The sequence below is a fragment of the Balearica regulorum genome, chromosome 11 (assembly GCF_011004875.1).
Source record: "Balearica regulorum gibbericeps isolate bBalReg1 chromosome 11, bBalReg1.pri, whole genome shotgun sequence".
In the NCBI taxonomy this organism is placed as follows: domain Eukaryota; kingdom Metazoa; phylum Chordata; class Aves; order Gruiformes; family Gruidae; genus Balearica; species Balearica regulorum.
Genome location: NC_046194.1, coordinates 19,897,997 through 19,918,462, shown reverse-complemented (window position 1 = coordinate 19,918,462; position 20,466 = coordinate 19,897,997). Strand labels below are relative to the sequence as shown.

The 20,466-nt window shown below is 49.3% G+C and overlaps 2 protein-coding genes across 4 annotated transcripts in view; both read left to right on the top strand.

The window, feature by feature from the left end:
* Positions 1–2,165, top strand: part of LOC104644183 (synaptotagmin-like protein 2) — a 38,433-nt gene extending 36,268 nt beyond the window's left edge. For all 3 annotated transcript variants that reach the window (XM_075763596.1, XM_075763594.1, XM_075763595.1), the window contains one exon: positions 747–2,165. In XM_075763596.1, coding sequence (XP_075619711.1) covers positions 747–892 — 146 coding nt within the window. In that variant the 3' untranslated portion in view covers positions 893–2,165. The remainder of the gene's footprint in view (positions 1–746) is intronic.
* A 9,306-nt stretch (positions 2,166–11,471) lies between these two features.
* Positions 11,472–20,419, top strand: RAB39B (RAB39B, member RAS oncogene family). Its single transcript, XM_075763610.1, has 2 exons — positions 11,472–12,350; positions 16,755–20,419. The coding sequence occupies exons 1-2, from the start codon at positions 12,136–12,138 to the stop codon at positions 17,179–17,181; spliced, it is 642 nt and encodes a 213-aa protein (XP_075619725.1). The 5' UTR covers positions 11,472–12,135; the 3' UTR covers positions 17,182–20,419.
* The last annotated feature ends 47 nt before the right edge of the window (positions 20,420–20,466 follow it).

Here is a 20,466-nt window from a genome sequence, read left to right as displayed (position 1 = left end):
CAAGAGGGCGCTCTGAGAGATGAAAGGCAAACAGAAGATTCCAGAATGTTGCAATAAAGGATAACTGTTCCTTGAGGGTATCGGGAAGAGGCTCATAGTAGCTGGAAGGTCTGTCTTGCAGGTGCACCGATGTTTATTGGATTTGCTTGTGTGTTTTCTGTTTTCAGTCTCTAACACGTCACCAGGAGGGTTGTGAACTATCCAGTGGAAAGGGGCAGCAAGAATAAGCTCATAAGCAAGATACAAAAAATATCAATCCCAAGATAAGCTGTGATCCAAATTTAGACTTTATCTCATTGACAAGTAGCTGGCATGTGAAAATTTGGTTGAATAATCGACTTGGAATTAATGTACACACTTTTCCGCTATCATATGTTTGATTCCTGTACAAATGAAGTGTAGAGCAAGAGAATTTTAACAAACACCACACCCCCACAAGGGGAAATTCAAGTCTTTTAGACCTTCTTTACTATTCCAAAAGAGGCAGAAAGGGCTGCTTATTTTCTCTGTCAGGTTACATTTATGGTTTTTGTGGCTTTTACATTGACTTCATTCTGAACTCTAGTGTAAAATGTGGGTCATTAGCAGAAGAACAGGAGGTGCTTAGGGTGCAGCTTGCTGAGGGGAAGTCAGCACCTTTTATATTAAGACACTGCCTGCAACAGTTACGTCCCATTGGGTATTTTTTCATGGAATAGAAACTCTTTGTGTAGCTCCCAATGTTGTGGTTTTCTTGTTCTTTTCAGGCTTGAGCTATGGCATCTCTGTGGACTGGATGGACTCCACGCAAGAGGAGGTGGCCTTCTGGCAGGAGATGATGTCGGCTGCTAATGAATGGATTGAGGGATTGCTGCCACTGCGCTCACTGGCAGGGAGGAAAAAACTGAAATAACCTACCATTCGTGCCATAAAAAGGCTGAATGAGTTCATTAGGATTAGGAAACTTCCTGCACCGAGGTGATAGAAACCATCCGTGGCACTGGCAAGTGCCAGGTTAATGAGGCAATTGATGGACAGCACTTTGGAGATGTTAAATGTTAAGTACCAATTCCCTGACAGAGGACATGGAAGATGCCAAACTGATGCTATACTTGATTTTGACCAAGAAGAAACTTAATTTGCCTTTTTATTTAATCATTTGTATTCAGTATCTTTGAATTCCATTAAGCTCTGGGAACATTGGCAGAAGGAAAAGGCAATATAGATATTTTTATTTTTTTACTGTTTCTTGTGCCTTTTTTTTTTTTTTTCTGTGCAGAGATGTAGTTGTACTAAAGCAGCAGCATGGTATTATTCATATTCCCCTGCAAGTGGTACACTTTGTACTTGATGTAGAATTGCTCCAAGTCACCAGCAGCACAGTCTGAGAATGGGAGCTTTGCATTTGTCGCTGGTGAAAACACGTCTGTAACGTCAGGAAAATTGAGATCCAAGGTGAATCTAAAGAAAGGAGAGGACTATTTGAAGCAGAAAATGAAGCAACCCGAGGAGGATTACAATGAGGAATTCAATATATTAATTTCTTTCTGGTTTAATATGAAAGAGAGAAGTGATGGTCCTGCAGCTAGTGGGATTTTGCACCCAGGGGCTGTTTTCCTAGCGTTCCCACAGGCTTCCTCAGTGACCTCACACAAGTTTCTCTATGAAAGGACAGTTTCAGTGCAATATAAACTAAAGTGCTTGCCCAAGTGTAAAATATGGTTACATTGCTGATGGGCCTAATTGCACCTTTTGAAATGCTTTGTGTGCAAAATATTTCAATATGAAATACTGATGTAGGAAACAGTCTCGTGTTAGCCTGGCACGACGGGTCAGGAAAGAAAGGTCAGAAACCACACTGGAACGCAGGAGATGTGGGGAGCCGGTGGGAGAGGTAAGTAGGGAGTGAATGAATGCAAAGGGTAGCTGCAGAGCTGCTGTTGCCTGGGGCGGTCTCCTGCCTCTGCATACCCTGCTGCCCTTCCAGTTCTCCTTTCTCCTGATGCCTGTCGGCAAGTTGTCCGTGGCTGCAATTTTCTTTTTGCCAGCAGCTTGCAAGAGCTTTGCATCTGGCACATTGACTGTGGCAGAGTGGCGTTGTGAATGCATTTTGAAATGCAGCTTTGTAATTTCTATTTTGGATGTACATATTGTGATTAAATAGATTGTTTTTCTTTAGTCATCAACTGGTCTCCTTGTACCTATTTTTAGCATGGATTGAGTAATGAAAAAGCAAGCGAAAGAGGTGTTAAATTTTGCCATGTCGAAATGAACTGTTTCTGCCCAAGGGCAAGTGAAATGTCATGGAGAAATATTTTTTGAAGCTATCCTGCCCTAGATTTTGGCTCTGTGAATATTTTTATTATTCTTCTTTAACATGTTGATTTTATTTAACTCAAGCTCAGCCTAAATTTTCAACTTAGAAAAGATGGTTGTAAATAAATGAATGGAAAAATGTACACTGAAAATAACAAGAGTTTTTCATGAAATGAAGACATTTAGGACATAATCAGAAGCTTTCATGGGAAAAAAAAATAAAGACGATGGGTTTGCAATTGGAAAAAGATAATACTTGGAAATGTACCAGTCATAGTACTGAAAGCACTAAGAGAGAACCTGTAGAGCAGCAGAATTAAATAATGGCTGTCTAACGAAGGACCTGACATATATAGAGAGCATGTTAGCCCAAAGAGACTTTGTATGGGCTCCAGCCTGGCATGCGTTGTTCACCAAGGCTGCCCATTTGTGGGATAAAATAGCAATATTGGGCCTAAGATGAGACTTTTTAAAATTATTATCTTTACGTGTTTAGGTGCTGAACGTGGGAATATTTATGCATACATATAACTTACCTACTACAAGGAGCCCTGCTCATCGGAGCGATGGCTTGTTGCAGTGAAGTTACCCACAGGACTGCTGCTCTCACCTCGAGCGCATCCTTATCCCGCAGTGTGCTCCCGGGGGCGGGAATTTCTGCTGTGCCTGCCAACGCCGTTGGTAACGCTGCGAGCTTCAGCTCAGGCAGGTCGGGGTCTCTCCCTGGAGGGTTCAACTGACTTCTCTCCATCGCAAAAATGGAGTCATCCTGCCGCCTCCTCCGCTTCCTCCTCCTCCTCACGTGCCGTATTAGCACATGCGGTTGTGACGATGTTGCCAAAACTGCTGTTTGCGTCAATGGCGCTGGAAATGTGGGTGCTACAGAAAATTAACATCTTTTTCATGGTGCCAATAAGAGGAGGAAAAGGGGGTGAGTGGGCCAGTTTCATCCCAGCGCAGTTACTTTTATGAACTTGGGCCAGGACTTTGTGAATAGCCTATTTTTGCATTCAGATTCCATTGAGGATTTTTGTTAATCTTTTGGTGGCTTGTTTATTTAAATTAAGTCCTGATTAACTTAAGAAGCTTTCTTTGGCATTTAATAGTTTATCAGAGTAGAATATTGCACTGCCAAACCACACTCAGGTTTGTAACACAGCTGGATCTGAGGTAGTAAAATTTGCCATGCCCTATCTGTTTCATTCCTGCACAGAAAGCATTTTATCAGAAAAAAACCACTTTTATTGTCAGTGTTGTATGGAGGAGTGGAGGAGCTTGTGGGTATACGGTTAACGGCCTGTTTGCATGTGGCTTACGGTGTCGACATTCGTTGTCTGTGAATGCTACACGTAAAAGAGACTTGGGCCCATAGGCATGTGACGATGATGACATGAGTCGGGGAGTAACTGGCAAGAAAAAAAGAAAAAAACAGGTGGAAAGTTTTCTGACTGTATTTGCTAGTTCATTGTAGAATGGGTTAAGCAAAGTTCCCTAAGGAGGTAAGACATCGCACGTATAGTAAATGTGGTTTATGTGTCTCATGTCCCTGAGTAGGAGCATGCAGGTGGCAGTGACACAGCGGGAGCTGGCTGCTGTCACTGAGCTCTTGCCGGGTACAGGAGTGACCCCAGGGACCGAGCAGACCTAAGAAATGGCAAGGGGGAAAAAACGGAAAGAAAGCAAGCGTCTAGAAAGTATTTCTGCCCCATCAGGCAAATAGAATCTGTGGCCTATGTCCATTCAAAACTGTTCATACTGCAGGTATCAGAAACTATTGAAAATTATATAGAAGCTAACTAAAGAAGAGAAGGAAAGGTTGAACAACATTCAGTGAATGACTGTCTCAGAGGAGACGGAAAACAAGTGGTTGAATTAATTATCCATTACTAAATATTTGCTCAGCTTTATCCTTCACTGAGGGAAAAAAAAACCTGAAGTACTATGGAGATTCGGGGAGAAAATTACGCTGGCTAAATAAACCCATGTAATAACGTGATTGACTGTAATAAGAAATGCTGTATTTTTGCAGACTTGTTAATTTAAGTCAAGAAATGTATCGAATAGACCAGTGTATCAAAAACTGAATAAATAAACACACTTCAGTTCTTGATAACTAAGAGTGAGCATATTCAGCACTGGGTTTGGATGTTTGTTTTGTTTGGCTGTTTTGTACTTTAATCTTTCATGGCTTAATCCTTTTTCTTTTCCACCTGCCTACTTTCCACCCCTCAGGTGTCCTGGTCGTCTGCTGTTACTGTTAAAACGGATGCCTGGGAGGAGATGTCCCTCTGAGCGCTGTCGCAAAGGTTGTTGGAAGACATCGGGAAGCTCACTGTAAAGCACCACGCAAAGGCATGTTTGCAAAGACGCTGCAAGGTATGTGTTACTGGAGCTCTGCTGCTCTCAGCAGCATCGTTACTGCACAAAATCCCACTGACCTGTGGAAAGCTCTTGAAATAGAAATCCCTTCCTATGGGGTCAGCCAGGAGCAGCCACTTTTTCCCCAGGAGCTGCACTTTTTGGGAGGCTCCTTGTACTGATGGCTGTGCCAGGAGGAGCAGCTCTCCCAGTGAGGGTCAGGATGAAGTTCGTGGGGCTACAGGAGGACTCCGAGCGTGTTTTGGTGTTTTGCAGAACCAGCTCCTGGCCCGTCGTGAGCAGGAGATGGCTCATTTGTAGCAATGAGGTTTGAGCAAGAGCAGGCAACTCTGGGGTGGCTGTTCCCACTTTTGGGGTGTTTGCCAGCTTCTCCCACCCTTCTGAACACCTTGGTTGGTTGGAGGGTGCTGAGTCAGCTCACAGCAGCACAAAAACTGAGCATCGGCCTCCAGGAGGCCCATGGAGAAATTACTACTAATGGCTTGTGTGACATCCCTCTCTCTCTTCTGAGAGGGATGGGTGTGGTGGAAAGCTGGAAATGTCTCCTCCAGGGGTCCTGCAGGAGTTCAGCAGCCCTAGACCAAGCTCCTTTTGGCTTTGCATTAATTTCCCATTCACTCAGCTGAAATGCCTCACGTCGGACAGTAAAATCTGAATGAAGTTGGGTGAAGATGTCGGCAGGCAGCGGCATCCTAGGAGGAGTGGGAAAACACAAACAGGAGCAGGGTCTGAGCTTGCCAGGTTTGCTGGTCACACCAGGTTCACACCGGAGGGCTCCAGTTAGCATTCCTGCTGGAGAGGGGCCGGTGGTGGTACAGTCATTTCCCTGCAAGCGACCTGAAATAGGTGCTCGCTTAGGCAGGCCGATACTTGCTTTTCAAAATGCTGTAAAATCATGTTATGGCTGCGCTGGTCTCTGGGTTGTGGCAATCCAGCCTCTGTTGTAGTCCTGAACTAGCTAAACCAGCCCTGCTTTAATAGATCGTTTTAGGAGGAAAGGAAGGAGTCCTGAGCATGAAGGCAGTTCTCCTCATCCGGTTTCCTTTTTTTCCCAGGACTGCAGTGGCGGTTTAGCAAATTACTTGGCATTCTGTATTTTACAAAATGGAAAATACACAACCGTGCGGAGCCACAGTCCTAACCCCTGCAGCACTTTAATGACCCCCACAATTAGTCCTCAACAGGCGTTGCAGCTTCTGATAAAAAGGCATGTGTTTGGCGGTGTTGAACAGAGCAAATGCAAGTACATTTTGCCTTTTCTCACTCTACAGACCTACCTGTGCTGCTGCTAAACTTGAGACGCTACCAGTAGGAACAGAAATCAGATTTCATGCATCTAACAACCCGTAATGCCATCCTGCTAGTTATTAACAATCCAAAGTAGCTCTTGAGCTGTAAGCAAGCAGTCTGAGCTTTGGCTCAGGGAGGAAGCCAGGGAGCTGTTTTCTGGCAATGTAAGTAGCTCAGACACCCGCTCTGTAGGAAGAAAAATCACAATAACCTCTTTTCCTCTCCTCCTCTCTCTCCCACCCACCATTACTAATTTATCCTGAGTGTAATGGCTTCTATTTGTTCTAAGCAGATCCTGTTCCCTTCCTGGGAAGACTTGAACAGCTACAAGGACATAATATTCCCAGAGGAGGATCTGTTCTTGGGTTCAGGCAGACTCAGGCAGATACAATGATCTCTTGATGGGAGCTCCCCCTTTTTTGACCAGCCATCCCATGACCATTTTAATGTGATCATAATCTGAAATAAGACACTGGGACCTGCATCTGGAGCAAGCTATCCCATGGTAATGAGCTGACATTTAATTTATTTTCACAGGGAAACCTTTCACAAATGTTTTATGTCTCTTCAAAAACCCAGCTGACTTGCTCACGTGCACAAGCCATTGGGGCTGGAGGCTACATCATGTGGGTGCTGTGTGGCACCCGAGGGTGGCTCTGCCACTTGCAGGGATGCAGGAACAAGCTTATCCTCTGTGCATCTCCACCCGTGTGGATCACACTTCCCTGTCCGTTCAGGTTGCAAAGCAAATCCCCACACTGCCCTGGAGCACTGCTATTGACTCAAGAGGCTTCTCTGGTTATTTCTGAAATTCCTCTGAGTTTGTGTCTCTCCCACACTCTCCCACTGGCACGGATCCTGGCTGGCTTTGTGGCCCCGTCTCTGTGGCATTGTTAAGCTCCTTGGGAGGAGGCAGAGCCTCCTGCTCAGGGGATGGGGCAATTCAAGCTGTCTGAGGTCAGGCAGCTGCTCTGTGCTAGGCCCCTTGTTCCTCTACGGCCAAGGGAGAGAGCAGTGGTGGTGGAGAACGATTCAACCCATCAAGCTGAGTGGGCTAAATAGCTCTCAAGATGTTCCTGCCTGTCTCTATTGGCTACAGAAGGAGCCTGTACACCTGGTGTAGGAGAGACATTTAGGTAATTTATCAAGCCTGTATCTGCCCTACTGCTTTTGATTTGATCCAGTGTGACACTGGGGGACTGGTGGTACCTCTGCAGCATGCCACCCCTGGAACCCCAACCAGGATGCTTGGAGCTGCCTTGGTGTGCAGTACTCCGTTGCTCACTAGAAGCATTTTGCTGACAGGTTGGCATTTGGGGAGGGAAGCTAGACCTGGGGACGGAGGCTGCCAGTCTGCCACAGAAATCCACCACTACAAAAGGCACCTGAGCCCAGCCAAAAGCCAAGGTGGGACAGAAGCTTCACCGTGTGCCTCCTGGCATTCAGCCTTGCCTGTGCTTCCCTGCTGCTACTGCTGTTGGAGGCTCCAAGGCTGTCACCTCCTCACAAAGTCCTAAATTACGCTCCCAGTGCCTGCTGTCAGCTGGGCTGTCAGTTCCTGAGCACCGTGTGGTGCCCTTGGCTTTACGCTTGTCTGCACCACCCTGACTAACTGTGGGCATCATATAAATAATAAACATTAATTTGCTTAGTACCTTCCCTCTCTCCTGGGTTTTACAGTGGCATGCACCAGCTAGCGGGTCACGGGTGCAATCATGTCCTTGTCAATGGTGTAATCTGTCTCCATGTCACATCTCCTGGACAGGCCTAATTTAACAGGGATGTTTTTTGGAACTAGCTAATAAATTGTTTGCTGCGTGCAGTTAGCCAGCCCCGTTCTCAGCACTCCCATCACCCTGGTGCGTGGCCCATAACTTTTTTCAGTAAAAAACTGGTCTCTGGCCAGTTTGGTAGCATACACTTGCAGGGCTCCACTTGGGTGCGGTTTATCTCTGCAGTGATGAGCAGCTCCATTGCGAGTGGGGCTGGGATATAAAACCTGCGAGGGCCGGGGACGTCAGCTTGTGCGTTCGGGCGCTCCGGTTCACCAGTGTGTTGGGATTGCCGCACCTTCCCAGGCTGGGGCACAGGCAGCTCCCGTGCAGCCAGCCCTGCAGCGAGGGATTGTGTCTGATTGATTGTTTTTTGTATCCTTGGAAACTGAAAGGGCATTAAAATTGCATGGTGCGTGCAGTGCTGATGCACTCTCCTCCTCGTAGTGCTGCCACGGGCTTGGAGATGGCTTCTGCCTCCAGCTGCCAGCTACGGGGTGCAGAGGACACTAGCTGGTTTTTCTACAGAGAACCAGTCAGAACTACAACTGAACGGCAAACTATTTGGAGGGAAGGACCTCTGTGAATCACAGTGCTGATGTCCAGGGGGGTATATCTGACTCCTAGCCATCCCGGACCGTGGCTCAGTACCTTCGCCGTTTGTGGCCCAGCCACAGCGAGCCTGGGCCTCACGGCACAGGGCTCCTGCCCCAAAGGAGCTGCCTGCCTTGAAACCATCCCGCCCCAGCCACGGGGACTGCTACGGCTGGCACTGGGCTCCTAACATGGGCTGCATGGCAGCGATTCCTGCCTTTTGGAGCACACGTGGCAGTCACCACCCACCAGCCTGAAATGGTTGGAACTGGGCTCCCAAAAACCCCTCCTACGTATCTGCTGAGGGCTTCACCGTCTAACACTAAAAGGAAGTTGATATAATCGCTCTGGGACAGAGACTACAGGCAGCACAGGGTAATGAGGCAGTCGTTCTCCAGCCCTCGTCCTCTTCTGTCCTGGCTTTCCTGCCTTAAAACAGGTTTACTAAACAAGAAATACCCACTCCAGCGGCTGATGCGTGGATGTTTTTCACCTTGTGCCGGAGCCGTGCACAGAAGTGTGCATAGGTGGCCCTCGGGAAGGGCTTTAACCCACGTTTGGCTGTACGCAATGCGGGGCTGTATGGCGGTGCTGCCTGCACGGCAGCTGCCCTCGGCCTCTTCAGGCAGCGCCAGCAGCTGGGTAGGACCCTGCTTGTGGCGTCCCATGGGTGCTGCCAGCAGATGAAAGAGCTCGACCCCTGTGTGCCAGCATGGGGTCAGCCGTGCCCTCATCTGTGCTGAGGTTGGTTCAGGCAGCTCTCCCGGCACTAGCAGTTGCGAGGAGAAAGGGGCTCCTTTGGAATCGTCCCAGATCTCACGGAAAGGAGCGCTGAAGGGTTGCCCGTAGTCTGGGGCTGCCGACAGCCCACAGAGGCAGCTCCGAGCACTGCCATCAGTATGCATGCTCCTGTGGCTTCTCACCAGCACCCGCTGTCCTGTCCCCAGCCAACAAGCCTGCTTTGGCATCAAATCTGGGTTAGTCTCTGTCTCTCTGTTTCAGACACCAGATTTTCCATTTTCTAAAATGGTACCAGAACAAAGGCTCTCCCAGGATCTCATTTTCTCCTACCTTCTCGGTTGCTGCTAATTAATATCGTGGCTGCCTAGTCACGCAGCATGTGTTCATCTATATGCATGTGTTCAGAGAAGATGAAAATAATATCTGCATCACAGGATCCTGCGGGTTTATTTGCCAGGGAAAACAGGTCCCTGATGCTCCAGGAATTCCTCTAGCTACAACAGCATCTGTGGAGCACCTTGGTGCTCTCCTTGGCTCCTCGCAGCCCTGCAAGTCAGGGTGCTCCGGCTGCTCCCTGTCATAGCTCACGCTGCTGCCGTGAAACATCCACCAGCACCTTGAGATTCCTCCTGGACACGCCGCTGATGGTTGACTTGCAGAGCGTGTTACCGAGCGCCTTGTGCATGCTTGAGTGCAGTCGAACTCATGGAAGAAGGAATGGGTCATGGCCAGGAGAGAAAACCAGTTAAGAGAAACCACAATTTGTTGCAGGCTTGAACTAATGGGCATCGAGTACTCGGAAATCATACAGTAAAGTGCAACGGATCCCCACAAAGCGTCGCCGGCAATGAGTCACTGGTTAATGTACTGCTAACTCAGATTTATAGGTTTAATATTTTTCTGCTGCACCGCTTCTGTTGCTGTGCAGATTGGTTCATCAGTTTTCTTTCCTGTCCTGAGGTATGTTAAAATAAGATCTTTTGGGGTTGTTATTTCTTTAATAAATATATCTCAAAGGATATTGAATAAATTCCTTGCCATTCATTCGTCAAGACTTGAAATGGTCTCTCTAATGCCCTAGTCCAATTTGCATCTGGCTAACTCTTTCATGACTATATAAATGCCCTGGTTTTGAGGCTCTAATGACTATAATAGCCACTGTGACTGTGTTTTTTTCAATAGTAGTCATGCAGGAGCAGTGCTTAATGAAACCATCTTTATTTAAAAAAAAAACACCGATGCTTTAATAAATTTAAAAAAAAATGTCAATAGTCTTTTTTTTTTTAATAGGATTGACTTGATGATACACACATTTTAATCACTGTTTTTAATAATATACATGCTCATTTTCCCTTCCAGAGATCAAAACGCTGCTCTGGCAAGTGCTGAACAAGCAGGTGCTGGAGCTGAGCCGTATCCCACAGAGCCACGCGAGTGCGGCCGGGTGCTGCTATGGTGGTGCTGACCCGTTTGGGACTTACAATCCGAGGTATCGATATGTTTGCTGCCGCTCGGGTTCCTGAGCACCGTGCTTCACCCTGTGGTGGCAAGAACCCGCTTGAGCAGAGCGAGGGAAAAAACAGGTTACGTGAGAGTTGTGGTATTTAAGTTGCTGGGTATGTAATGTCTGTAAGGATTCATTTTTGAGACTGTACACACATCATATATATATATACACACATACATATGTGTGCGTGTGGGTATGCTGGGTTGCATGCATCTGTCAGTAGACACCGCACTGTTGCATTGTCCCTTTCCAGACACAGTGCAGGTGACCCGGGGCAGCGGTGCAGGGACCCTCCGGGCGGGGCGATGTGGATGAGCGGAGCTGGGACTCCCAGCCAGAGGCCAGCACCCTTCTCAGAAGTGCAGGAGCACCGGGGCTCCCCCCGTTAGGTTTCAGTGGGAACGCAGCCCCTGATGCAGCTGTGAGGAGCTTGAATCTCTCCAGAAACGACACTCGGGTTGAAAACACGGAAAGGTGTCCCACGCCCTGCTCGATCCCCTTCATCCTGGGGCAGAGCTGAGAGAGGTGAGCCTTGGCCTGTGCCCCCTTAGCTTGGGGGTCTGCCTGGCCCCCCAGCTCCCCCTTGGGCCTGCGCTCAGTGGGGCTCCCCTCAGCCCCATGCTCCCCTCAGCCCCGGGCTCCCCTCAGTTCTGTGTGCCCCTCAGCTCCGGGGCTCCCCTCAGCCCCATGTTCCCCTCAGCCCCGGGCTCCCCTCAGCTCCGGGGCTCCCCTCAGCCCCATGTTCCCCTCAGCCCCGGGCTCCCCTCAGCTCCGGGGCTCCCCTCAGCCCCATGTTCCCCTCAGCTCCGGGGCTCCCCTTAGCCCCGTGTCCCCCTCAGCCCCGGGCTCCCCCCGGCCACCCCCGCCGCCCCGCACGGTCCCGCCCCGCCCCGCCCCCGCACGGCTCCCGCAGCGGCCGCGTTTCGGGGGTGGCGGCTCCTCCCGGCAGTGCGGTAGAGCGCGGCCGCCATTGCATCACGGCGCGCCCCGCGCTCGGCCGTGCCTCCATCCCGCAACCCGGCACCGGTACCGGCTCCAGCACCGGCTCCGACTCCGGCACCGGCGGGGGGCGGGGGCGCTGCAGCCGCAGGGAACGGCCGCCGCGGCGCTGCGGGGAGAGCGGGCACCGCGGCAGCGGGGGAACGACCCTCGGCCGGGCCCCGCGCCGACAGGGCTGAGGCGGCGGCCGGCGCCCGCCCGGCCCCGCAGTCCGCGCAGCACTTCAGCGGCGGGGCCGGGGCTCGGCGGGATGCGCCGGCGGTGACGGGGCAGCGGGGTGCCGGGCGAGGGGCCTGCGCCGGCCGCCATGGGGCCCGCCTGAGCGGCGCGGCCGCGGCGCAGACAGCGGAGCCGGTCTGCCCGCGCCCCGGCGGCGGGGGCCAGGCCCGGGCCTCCGCCGGTCCCCGGAGCGCCGCGGTCCCGGCCTAGCGGCGCGGCGCCTCCCGGCCGGCGCGCCTCCTGCTGGCGAGCGGAGCGGCGGCGCAGGCCGCCCCCGGGCCCGCGGGCCGGGCATGGGCGGCGCGGTGGCGGGCGGGCGCTGAGGCGGGCGGCGGCAGCATGGAGGCCATCTGGCTCTACCAGTTCCGCCTGATCGTCATCGGCGACTCCACCGTGGGCAAGTCCTGCCTCATCCGCCGCTTCACCGAGGGGCGCTTCGCCCAGATCTCCGACCCCACGGTGGGCGTGGATTTCTTCTCCAGGCTGGTGGAGATCGAGCCGGGCAAGAGGATCAAGCTGCAGATCTGGGACACGGCCGGGCAGGAGCGGTTCCGGTGAGACCGGCGGCGGCGGGGGCCGGGAGCGGCGGGGCTGGGGCCGGCGGGGGCCGGGCTGCGGCTTGTGCGGGGGGTCCCGCACGGCGGGGCGAGACGTTTGGCGGATGAGACAAAGAACAGTCAAACTGCACCCTTTGCGCTTTTCTTTCTTTCTTTTTTTTTTTTATTTTTTTGCTCACCGCGCTGCCCCCAAACGCACCGGGGAAGCGTACGGCTTTGTGTACCCGGGATATGTGCCCACCCCCAAATGGCCGCGTGTAGGATGTGTGGGATGTGTAGGATGTGTGGGATGTGTAGGATGTGTGGGACGTGTAGGATACGTAGGAAGTGTAGGAGGTGTGGGATGTGCCGCTGGGGAGGGGGCCGGAGCCCGAAGGCAGCGCTGGGGTTTGGGGATGTTTACCAGCCGTGAGCGAGGAGTTGTGCACCGGAGGATGCAGCTCGGCAGGGAAAGCACCTGCTCCCCGTTGGTGCAAAGAGGCAGTAACCAGGGTGTTTCATAGCTGAACTCAATTGCGTTTAGGTTCGCTAAATGCGATGGAATATGTGGGTTAGAATCTCTGCAGTGACAGCGGGGATCAGCTGTCCGTAGGACAGAGAAAGGCCGGGACAAACCCTTGGTTGTGGCTGCGCAGGGATGGCAGGTGCTTTCTGGAGAGTACCACGCTGAGCGCTGCGTGGGCACAAACAATCTGAGAGGTTAAGCAATAGTAACGAAGACTGGATGAGGAAAAATAAAGGTGGCATGTTGGGTCGGTGCCAAGAGTTTCCCACAGAACTGTTTGGTAAAAACAGCAGTCGCGGTTGGAGCAGGCTCGGCCCTGGCTAAACAGGGGTCTGATGTTGTCATGGGACGCGTGCTGCTCGGACAGTGCTCATTTGGAAGGGATGCAAGTGTACCCTCAGCTCCCTGCCTCCTGTTTACTTATGTTTTTTATGCATCTTCAACCCTCATCCGCTCTTTCATCCTGCTCCCTCTGGGAGTACTTTCCTTGCTCCACATCTCTGCGCAGCTTCACATAGCTTCTACTTCTGTGCTGTAACAACTTGCCTGAGGAGTGTTTTGGTTTCATTCAATAGATGAGATCTCACCTACCCTCACCCCTCTCACCGCCTTCCTTCGCATCTGTGGCACTGGCGCCTGGCCCAGGATGTGCAGTAGTCGGTCCTTATCCACTGACAGGTTTTTCTTCTGCTCCCTTGCAGCCCTTCGGGGCGAGGAGCCGGTGCTTTATTCTGCTGAGAGAGGAGGTGCTTTAGCTTGCAGTTGCATCAGCTTCCAGCTTTGGATCTCTGGCTGAGCTCTGTAGAAGACACGCCTGGGTGCCAGCCCCTGCGTCTGCCTTTGCTGTGAAGAGCAAAAGCTGTTGGATGGCTTCAATTTCCTTTCTTTTACACGTTAGGAAGTTCGGGGCCCTGGAGGCTGCTTACCCTCAGTGCTGGTGGTTGACCTGGCCCCGCGCTCGGGTTGTAAGCATGATGAGCAGGTGACCTTCAGCGCAAGGGCAGGCAGCGCTGCCGCGATGGGCAGCAGCATTCAAAGGCAGGAAGAGTGTAAGGGGCAGGAACAGTGAGCAACATTAAAAAAAACACATTGTGCAACTTTGAAATGCTCTTGCTGAAGCACAGACATATTCCTGATGTGAAAAGCTAGAGGGACGTGAGCAAACCCAGGTGCCTTTATGGTGAAGTGTGAAAAAAATCAGGAAAAAAAATCTGTTTTGTGTTTATCCCTTTCAAATCACCATTAGCCTTGTGACAAATTGTGCCCCATAAAGACAGCAGCTCTTGGGCTCCTCCTGCAAGGGATTTTTCTTGGCAAAAGGCACGATGTAGCTATTACTGGAATAAGCTGAAGCCTCTGAGACTTGTGGGCACAGACAAGCAGCAGAATGGTGCAGGTGCTCTCCAGAACCCGTAAAGTTTTTTGTCATAGCACAGGGAATTTCTTAAGGAAATTTGTAAGAATGAGCTCCGCTTTTTGACAGAGTGCTCTGGTTTGAGCATTTCCAGTCTGCTTCGCGTCATTTAGGAAGAAGGAAGAAACCACTGTAGTTATTTTGCAGACACCTTGTTGGCATTCCCCTCGTCTGCAGCTGTGCTGCATTTCTGCTTTTCCAGACCCCCGTTGTGAGCTCTTTCGCTCTCTATAAATTAGAAGCAATTTCCGTGCAGTCAAGGCTTAAATTACAGTTAAGCATGTGCCGTTCTATTTTGCCAGATCAAGCCCCAAAACATGCTGCTTGGGGGAGCATCGAGGCACTGTACTACTACTTTGGCACTGTAAAAGAGCAGGGTCCAATTCTTCCTGGATCCAGCAAGTTTTGCCCATCTCTGGTTGCTCAAACACTGTGATTTCCTTCTCTGAAACGCTATATTGTGTAATGCTAACAAAAGCAAACGCATGTGCAGCCCTCACTCCCTGGAACCATGTACCACCACCTACAGAAGAGCTGTTTCCTTCCAGCCGGCAGCTCTCCCTCGAGAAAGACTCAAACAAACAGCCGCGGACCCCAAGTACAAGAGCCCCCCACCACGGGTACAGAACAGGGGAGAGTTCCCAGACAGAGGCAATACCTTTATGTTAAAACTTGGCCAAAATAGATGCGAATCCCCACGCTGCTCTGCATGAGCATGGTGGGAGGAGGGAAGGTAGGAGTCTTGGAAGGGAATTGGGGAGGGACGTGCGGCGTGAAGGCAATATAGTTTGCATCCTACGGCTCAGTAAGGAAAACAGTCTGTGGAAAAGGCTTTAAGAAAAGGCACTGAGACCTTCACCTAGTTTTACCTCAAAGCGGCGTTCAGCTTAGATCGTGTCATGTCTTTCAGAAGTACCTGAGGCATCGTTGATGTTGGCAGGAGGAGCCAGGGCGGATGCACTGAATGCAAGGGAGAAGCAGAAATGCCTGTGACAGTGTGGGGGTGAACTCAAAGCGCCAATATCTGTTTGCAGATGGCTAGATAGCAAAAGGCAGATCTAATTCCCTCAGAGCCAAATGTGCAGAGCTACTGTTGTCCGGTATACTATTGCCAGATAACTGGGAGAGGAGAAATTATCCAAACACATCCAACTATCTTTTTTTTTGCCCCTCTTCTGGCTTTCTTCAGTTCTGGCTGTGGATTTTCACCCATCACTGCATGTCTGTTGATAAAGCAGTCCTTGAAAACTCCAGTGTGTCCTTTCTCGGGGCAGTATTGTTAGATACGCACACTACAGGACCAAATAACTCCTAACGACAGTCTTGTATGTCCAAACCAGGACTTGGCCCAAGGTAAAAATGCAGCAGTGCTTACCTTTTCTGGGCAAGGAAAGTTCAGGCCCGAGTGTGAATTCCTCCGGGGACTGAAATCGATCATTGCTTCTGGATTTAGAACGAATCCATGACTTTGCAGAAACACCACAGTTTTACGGTGGCTTGGTTTCCCCATGTGTAGTAGTCATTGAACTGTAGCTCTGCTCAGCCTCATGGTCTCCGCTTTGCTCCGTAGTCCTGTGCTAGCTGATTTCTTCTGGCTGCGTTGAAGTCTGCCCTTGCTTGTGGAAGACGCGCTCCGTTTCTCCGCTCGGGGGTCTTTTTGGTACTGTTTAATGTTGTCAGTATTTGGCAGGAGCGAGACCAATAGTAATGCAGACTCCCCTAGGAAGCTGTCGTATCATTTTGCTGTTACTCAGGAGGTCAGACCGGCTGCTCCTGTTAGTGCATTAGCTGTAGCTGTGCGTGCCGTCATTCTGACCAGTGGTGTAGTGGGAGGAAGTGTAGGGGTTGGTGGATGTCCCTGCGCCAAGAGACAGTCCTCCTGGGTGTGTGGAGAGGAGCTACAACCCCATGGTCTGCCTTCCATATCTGTAGCCTCCTTTTACGTGTCTGTCAGGGAGTGGGTGTTTGGTTTCAAATAAATCCTTTAATTTCTTACAGTGCTTTTAAACCAGGGGATTAGACAAGGTATTCAGAGACCTTCAATGGCAGGGGGTGGGACTCTTGAGGCTAACAGCAAAGGGCATACAGAAATCCATGAAAGGAAATAGAGACCAAAAAATGGTGGTGAGGATTTTGAACAGAGATGTGGTAAATTGGTGGGGCAGTTAGTTACCCAAGGATGAAGTCTTTAAGCCAAGATCAGTTGTCTTTTTGAATGACAAGCTCTACAGAGCACATTAAAAGCAGTAAGACATTGCCTGAATGGCCTTCTCTGCCTAGCTTTCTGCAGGGTAGACAGGGTGGTGGCAATGCTGCTTTCTTAAACAAAGCCGTATGTTCAGAAGGGCTACGTTTGGCTTAAGAAAAAAAAAAATCAGAGGAAACAAGCAAACAAACAAAGAAAAACCCACATGAAACTTGCTCTGCCCTTCTTCCCAAACAGCTGTAACTTACACTTTTGTTGTGGCTCGTTCATTTGCAGGTCCATCACCAGAGCCTACTACAGGAACTCGGTTGGCGGACTCCTCCTCTTTGACATTACAAACCGCAGATCCTTCCAGAATGTCCACGAGTGGCTAGAAGAGACCAAGGTGCACGTCCAGCCATACCAGATCGTCTTTGTTTTGGTAGGTCACAAGTGTGACCTTGACACACAGCGGCAAGTCACCAGGCACGAGGCTGAGAAACTGGCTGCTGCGTATGGTATGAAGTACATTGAGACCTCAGCTCGGGATGCCATTAACGTGGAGAAGGCCTTCACTGATCTGACTCGAGATATATATGAGCTTGTTAAAAGGGGGGAAATTTCAATCCAGGAGGGATGGGAAGGGGTAAAGAGCGGGTTTGTCCCAAACGTAGTGCACTCTTCAGAAGAAGTGGTGAAGTCAGATAGGCGATGCTTGTGCTGAGCTCTTCTAGTGAGGCAAGTGGTGATGAACTCTACTAACCAAACATACTTTTACTAAGTGAACTCAGTGTGACAGAAGGGAGAGCAACACTCCTGTTGTGAACAGCCTCCCACGTTGTTTTGGACACCAGAACAGAGCCCGGAAAGAAATGTTCTGTTCCAAATAACCTTTCAGAACTGGGGGCTACAAACCTAAAGGAGAGTGAGTGAGGGTGCATGTAGATGTTGTAAGGAGACAGCAGAAATGAGGGGCTGCACGAGACAGGGGAGAGCAGAGAGCTGAATGGGTGGGCACGTGCCAGGGTACCGTACATGTCCTCTTTTAAGTAAATCTGTAGCTCCATGCTGGGTACTGATGCCGCAGTATGGCTGCTTTAGCAGTGTGACAAATGGGCAGACAGAGAGGAAGGAAGAGGACATCTTCATTTGCGGCAGCGGTTTAGTACCAGGGAGGTATAAAGGCACCACAGGTACCCTTTCCTCATAAGGCCAACTCCACAGGAAGAGTTTATTGACGTGGTGTGCACACTTCTGAATTTTCTTATGTTCTTGAACCTAGTTCGATAGCAAAGAATATTCTGTGGGATTTAAAGAGGAAAACAGTAGTTATTTGATTGGTATTTAAAATTTAAATTATTTCCCCCCTCCAATAGTGCTTTTTTTTGCTGTGCTGAACTGGGATTCTAAGTGGCAACTCCTGCTCCAGTAGTAATTCTTCAATGCATTTTTACGCATTTACTGCCTAGGTGAGTACCTTGAAAGTACCCTGAGTTCAGGGCTTTCCAATAGAATTAATGCTCAAGAGCGTAAAGAGAGAACTATGTCCTCGTATCTTAAGGCTGGGGTGTTGCAGCCAGGTGGGACACACCAACATTTCTGTGCTGACATTTGGGGTGTCTTACCAGCCAGGTCACAAGGAGGAATGGAAAGGAGGGGAAAAAAACCCCACCCAACAAAATAATAAAAAAAACCCCAAACCCCAACAACAAACCAACCTTGAAAATCTTAACTCAGGTGCATCAGACATCCTAAAAGGTGAGATTTGTTTTTAAAGAAGTTAAATAGCACGGAAAGCAATGGCTTCCATCAGTGCTTGCTGCTGTTAAAGTGTCATTTTCTTTCTTGGCCTCTGTGGAAGAAGAGAACTAGCACTGGGAAGGAGGAGCACACAACAGAAGTGTCTGAGCAGGGGGAAGGAAAGCCACAAGACAAGCTCAAGAGTAACATTTATTTTCTTCCATGTTATAATTTGACAAAAGAGGATCCATCTCAGGTTGGTCACGATGGGATAGTAGCTGTGCTACAGAAGCTGTATGTAGGTGGATGTTTTCTGGGAATGCCATTCACCACTTAGAAGCTTTGCTTCTGCTGAGTTTTAACTTAAGCTTTTGAAGTGCAGCAGGGTAACAGTGTTCCTGCAGCAGACTAGGGAAGTTCAGCCTATTAAAAGCAAACAAACGAAACTGTAGTGACTTTTTTAAAAAAAAAAAAAACAAAAACCAAACTCGCATTTGCAAGCTTTAGTCACCAAACTGCTAATGGGCAGGAGGGAGGGATTAGGTAAAAACCACAGGAAGCATCTAGTGGTTGATTTTAGGCCTCTAAGTAGAGAAGAATAAAAGATTTGTTGCAGCTTTTTAAGTTGTCCCAGCTATAAAAGTCTGGGTCTTGATTGCTGTTGAGTTCAGACTATTTCTCCCCTTGAACCTGTCCTCACAGTTTGTAGACCATGGACAGGTCTGTGTGAAGAAGAAAAAAAAACAAAAAAAAACCCCAAACAAAACCCAAAACCACCCTGTGGTTTCCATATTAAAACCAAACACAACAAACCCAACCCAACAACGACAACCCTGAAAACAAATATTATTTTTATTTTCAGTGTTCTGGGAACAATCTCGGTTCCTGGGCTCCGCAGGGGACCAGCAGTGTTGCACCTGCTGGGAGGGGCGGCAACGGTCTAGCACCTTTCCGTAAGCCTGTCACTGCTAACCCCTCACTGCTCGAGGCTGTAAACCTATGGAAAAAAACTTGTGCTAAAGCCTGGTGAATGCCAGGCAGAGTCAGTTGTGGTTGCGTTGAGTGCCCTGAAGATTGAAAGCAATCAATCAATCCCTTTAAAAAATTTCTTTCTAGGTAAGCAAAGCTGGAGAAGATTGATGCAGCGAGCGCCACAGGAGCTTGGCTGCCATGGGCTCTCAGGGGCTGCCACCAGTGGAGAGTACACGGTTTGCTCGGAGCAGGTCTGTTAGTCATATTGTCACACAGGCAAAGGCGAGCAAGTGCAAAAGGGGCCATTTCTTCAGCCTTAGGCTGGAGATCCGCCAAGCAACTGCTTGGTCCTTCAGGGCCCGGCTGGTCACCGGGTGTCTTGGGTTGCCTGGCTGAGGGGAGCAGCTCTCTGCAGGCAGAGCTGGAGTGCTACAGGAACAGCAGTTAGAAATTGGCTGAAACAGCATTTTAGCAATAGTAAAATTCTATAATTCTCTGTGCAGGAACCTGGCCAGCAGGTGGGGGAGGGCGGGCTCATTTTTCATGAGACAACCAAATATTTTATGTAATGGGTTTTGGACAGTCCCCTTTACTGCTCCCAGAGAGAAATTCCAGAAAGCCTAAATAAGTAATTACATTCAGGCCTTCAGAGTAACTCTTCAATTCAAAAATACAAGTGTCATAATTCTGAAGAAAATGTACGCAGTCTTAAATACTTAGAGGTAATAAATGGTTATATTAAATGATAGAGAAATCATTATATACATCTTTTTCTAATGCCTTGCATTTTCTAGACAGCTTATTAAAATATAGGAAATGTAGATTCATCTGTACAAAATTTGGAATGTTTTTTCTAAGATGAACTTATAGGATATGCTAAGAATTCTTTTCTAACAACTGGTTTTAATGCTTTGACTTCTAGTGCAAGAGGGATTTAGAGACATCAGAAGGTGATACCTTTCACAGGATAAAGGTCAGGAGCTCTTTTACTCTAGGAAAAAAAAGGAAAAAAAAAAAGCTAACTTTCTGTGGTCTCTACCACGTTAAAAACAATCTGCATGTTAGATTGAAATTGCTCAGAACCTCCAGAATAAAAGCATACTATATACTTTCCTCGCTTTCTGTTATGCACTGTAACAAAATGTGAAAATAATGCTGTATTTAGCTGTCTGTATGTGACTGAAAAATATGCTTGTATTTAGCAAAATGGTTACTATGTGATAATGTGAAATTCAAAACTTGTAAAGAAACTTCGGTGGTTTATTTTTCTTTCCCCCTCCCCATTCTTAACCAGTCA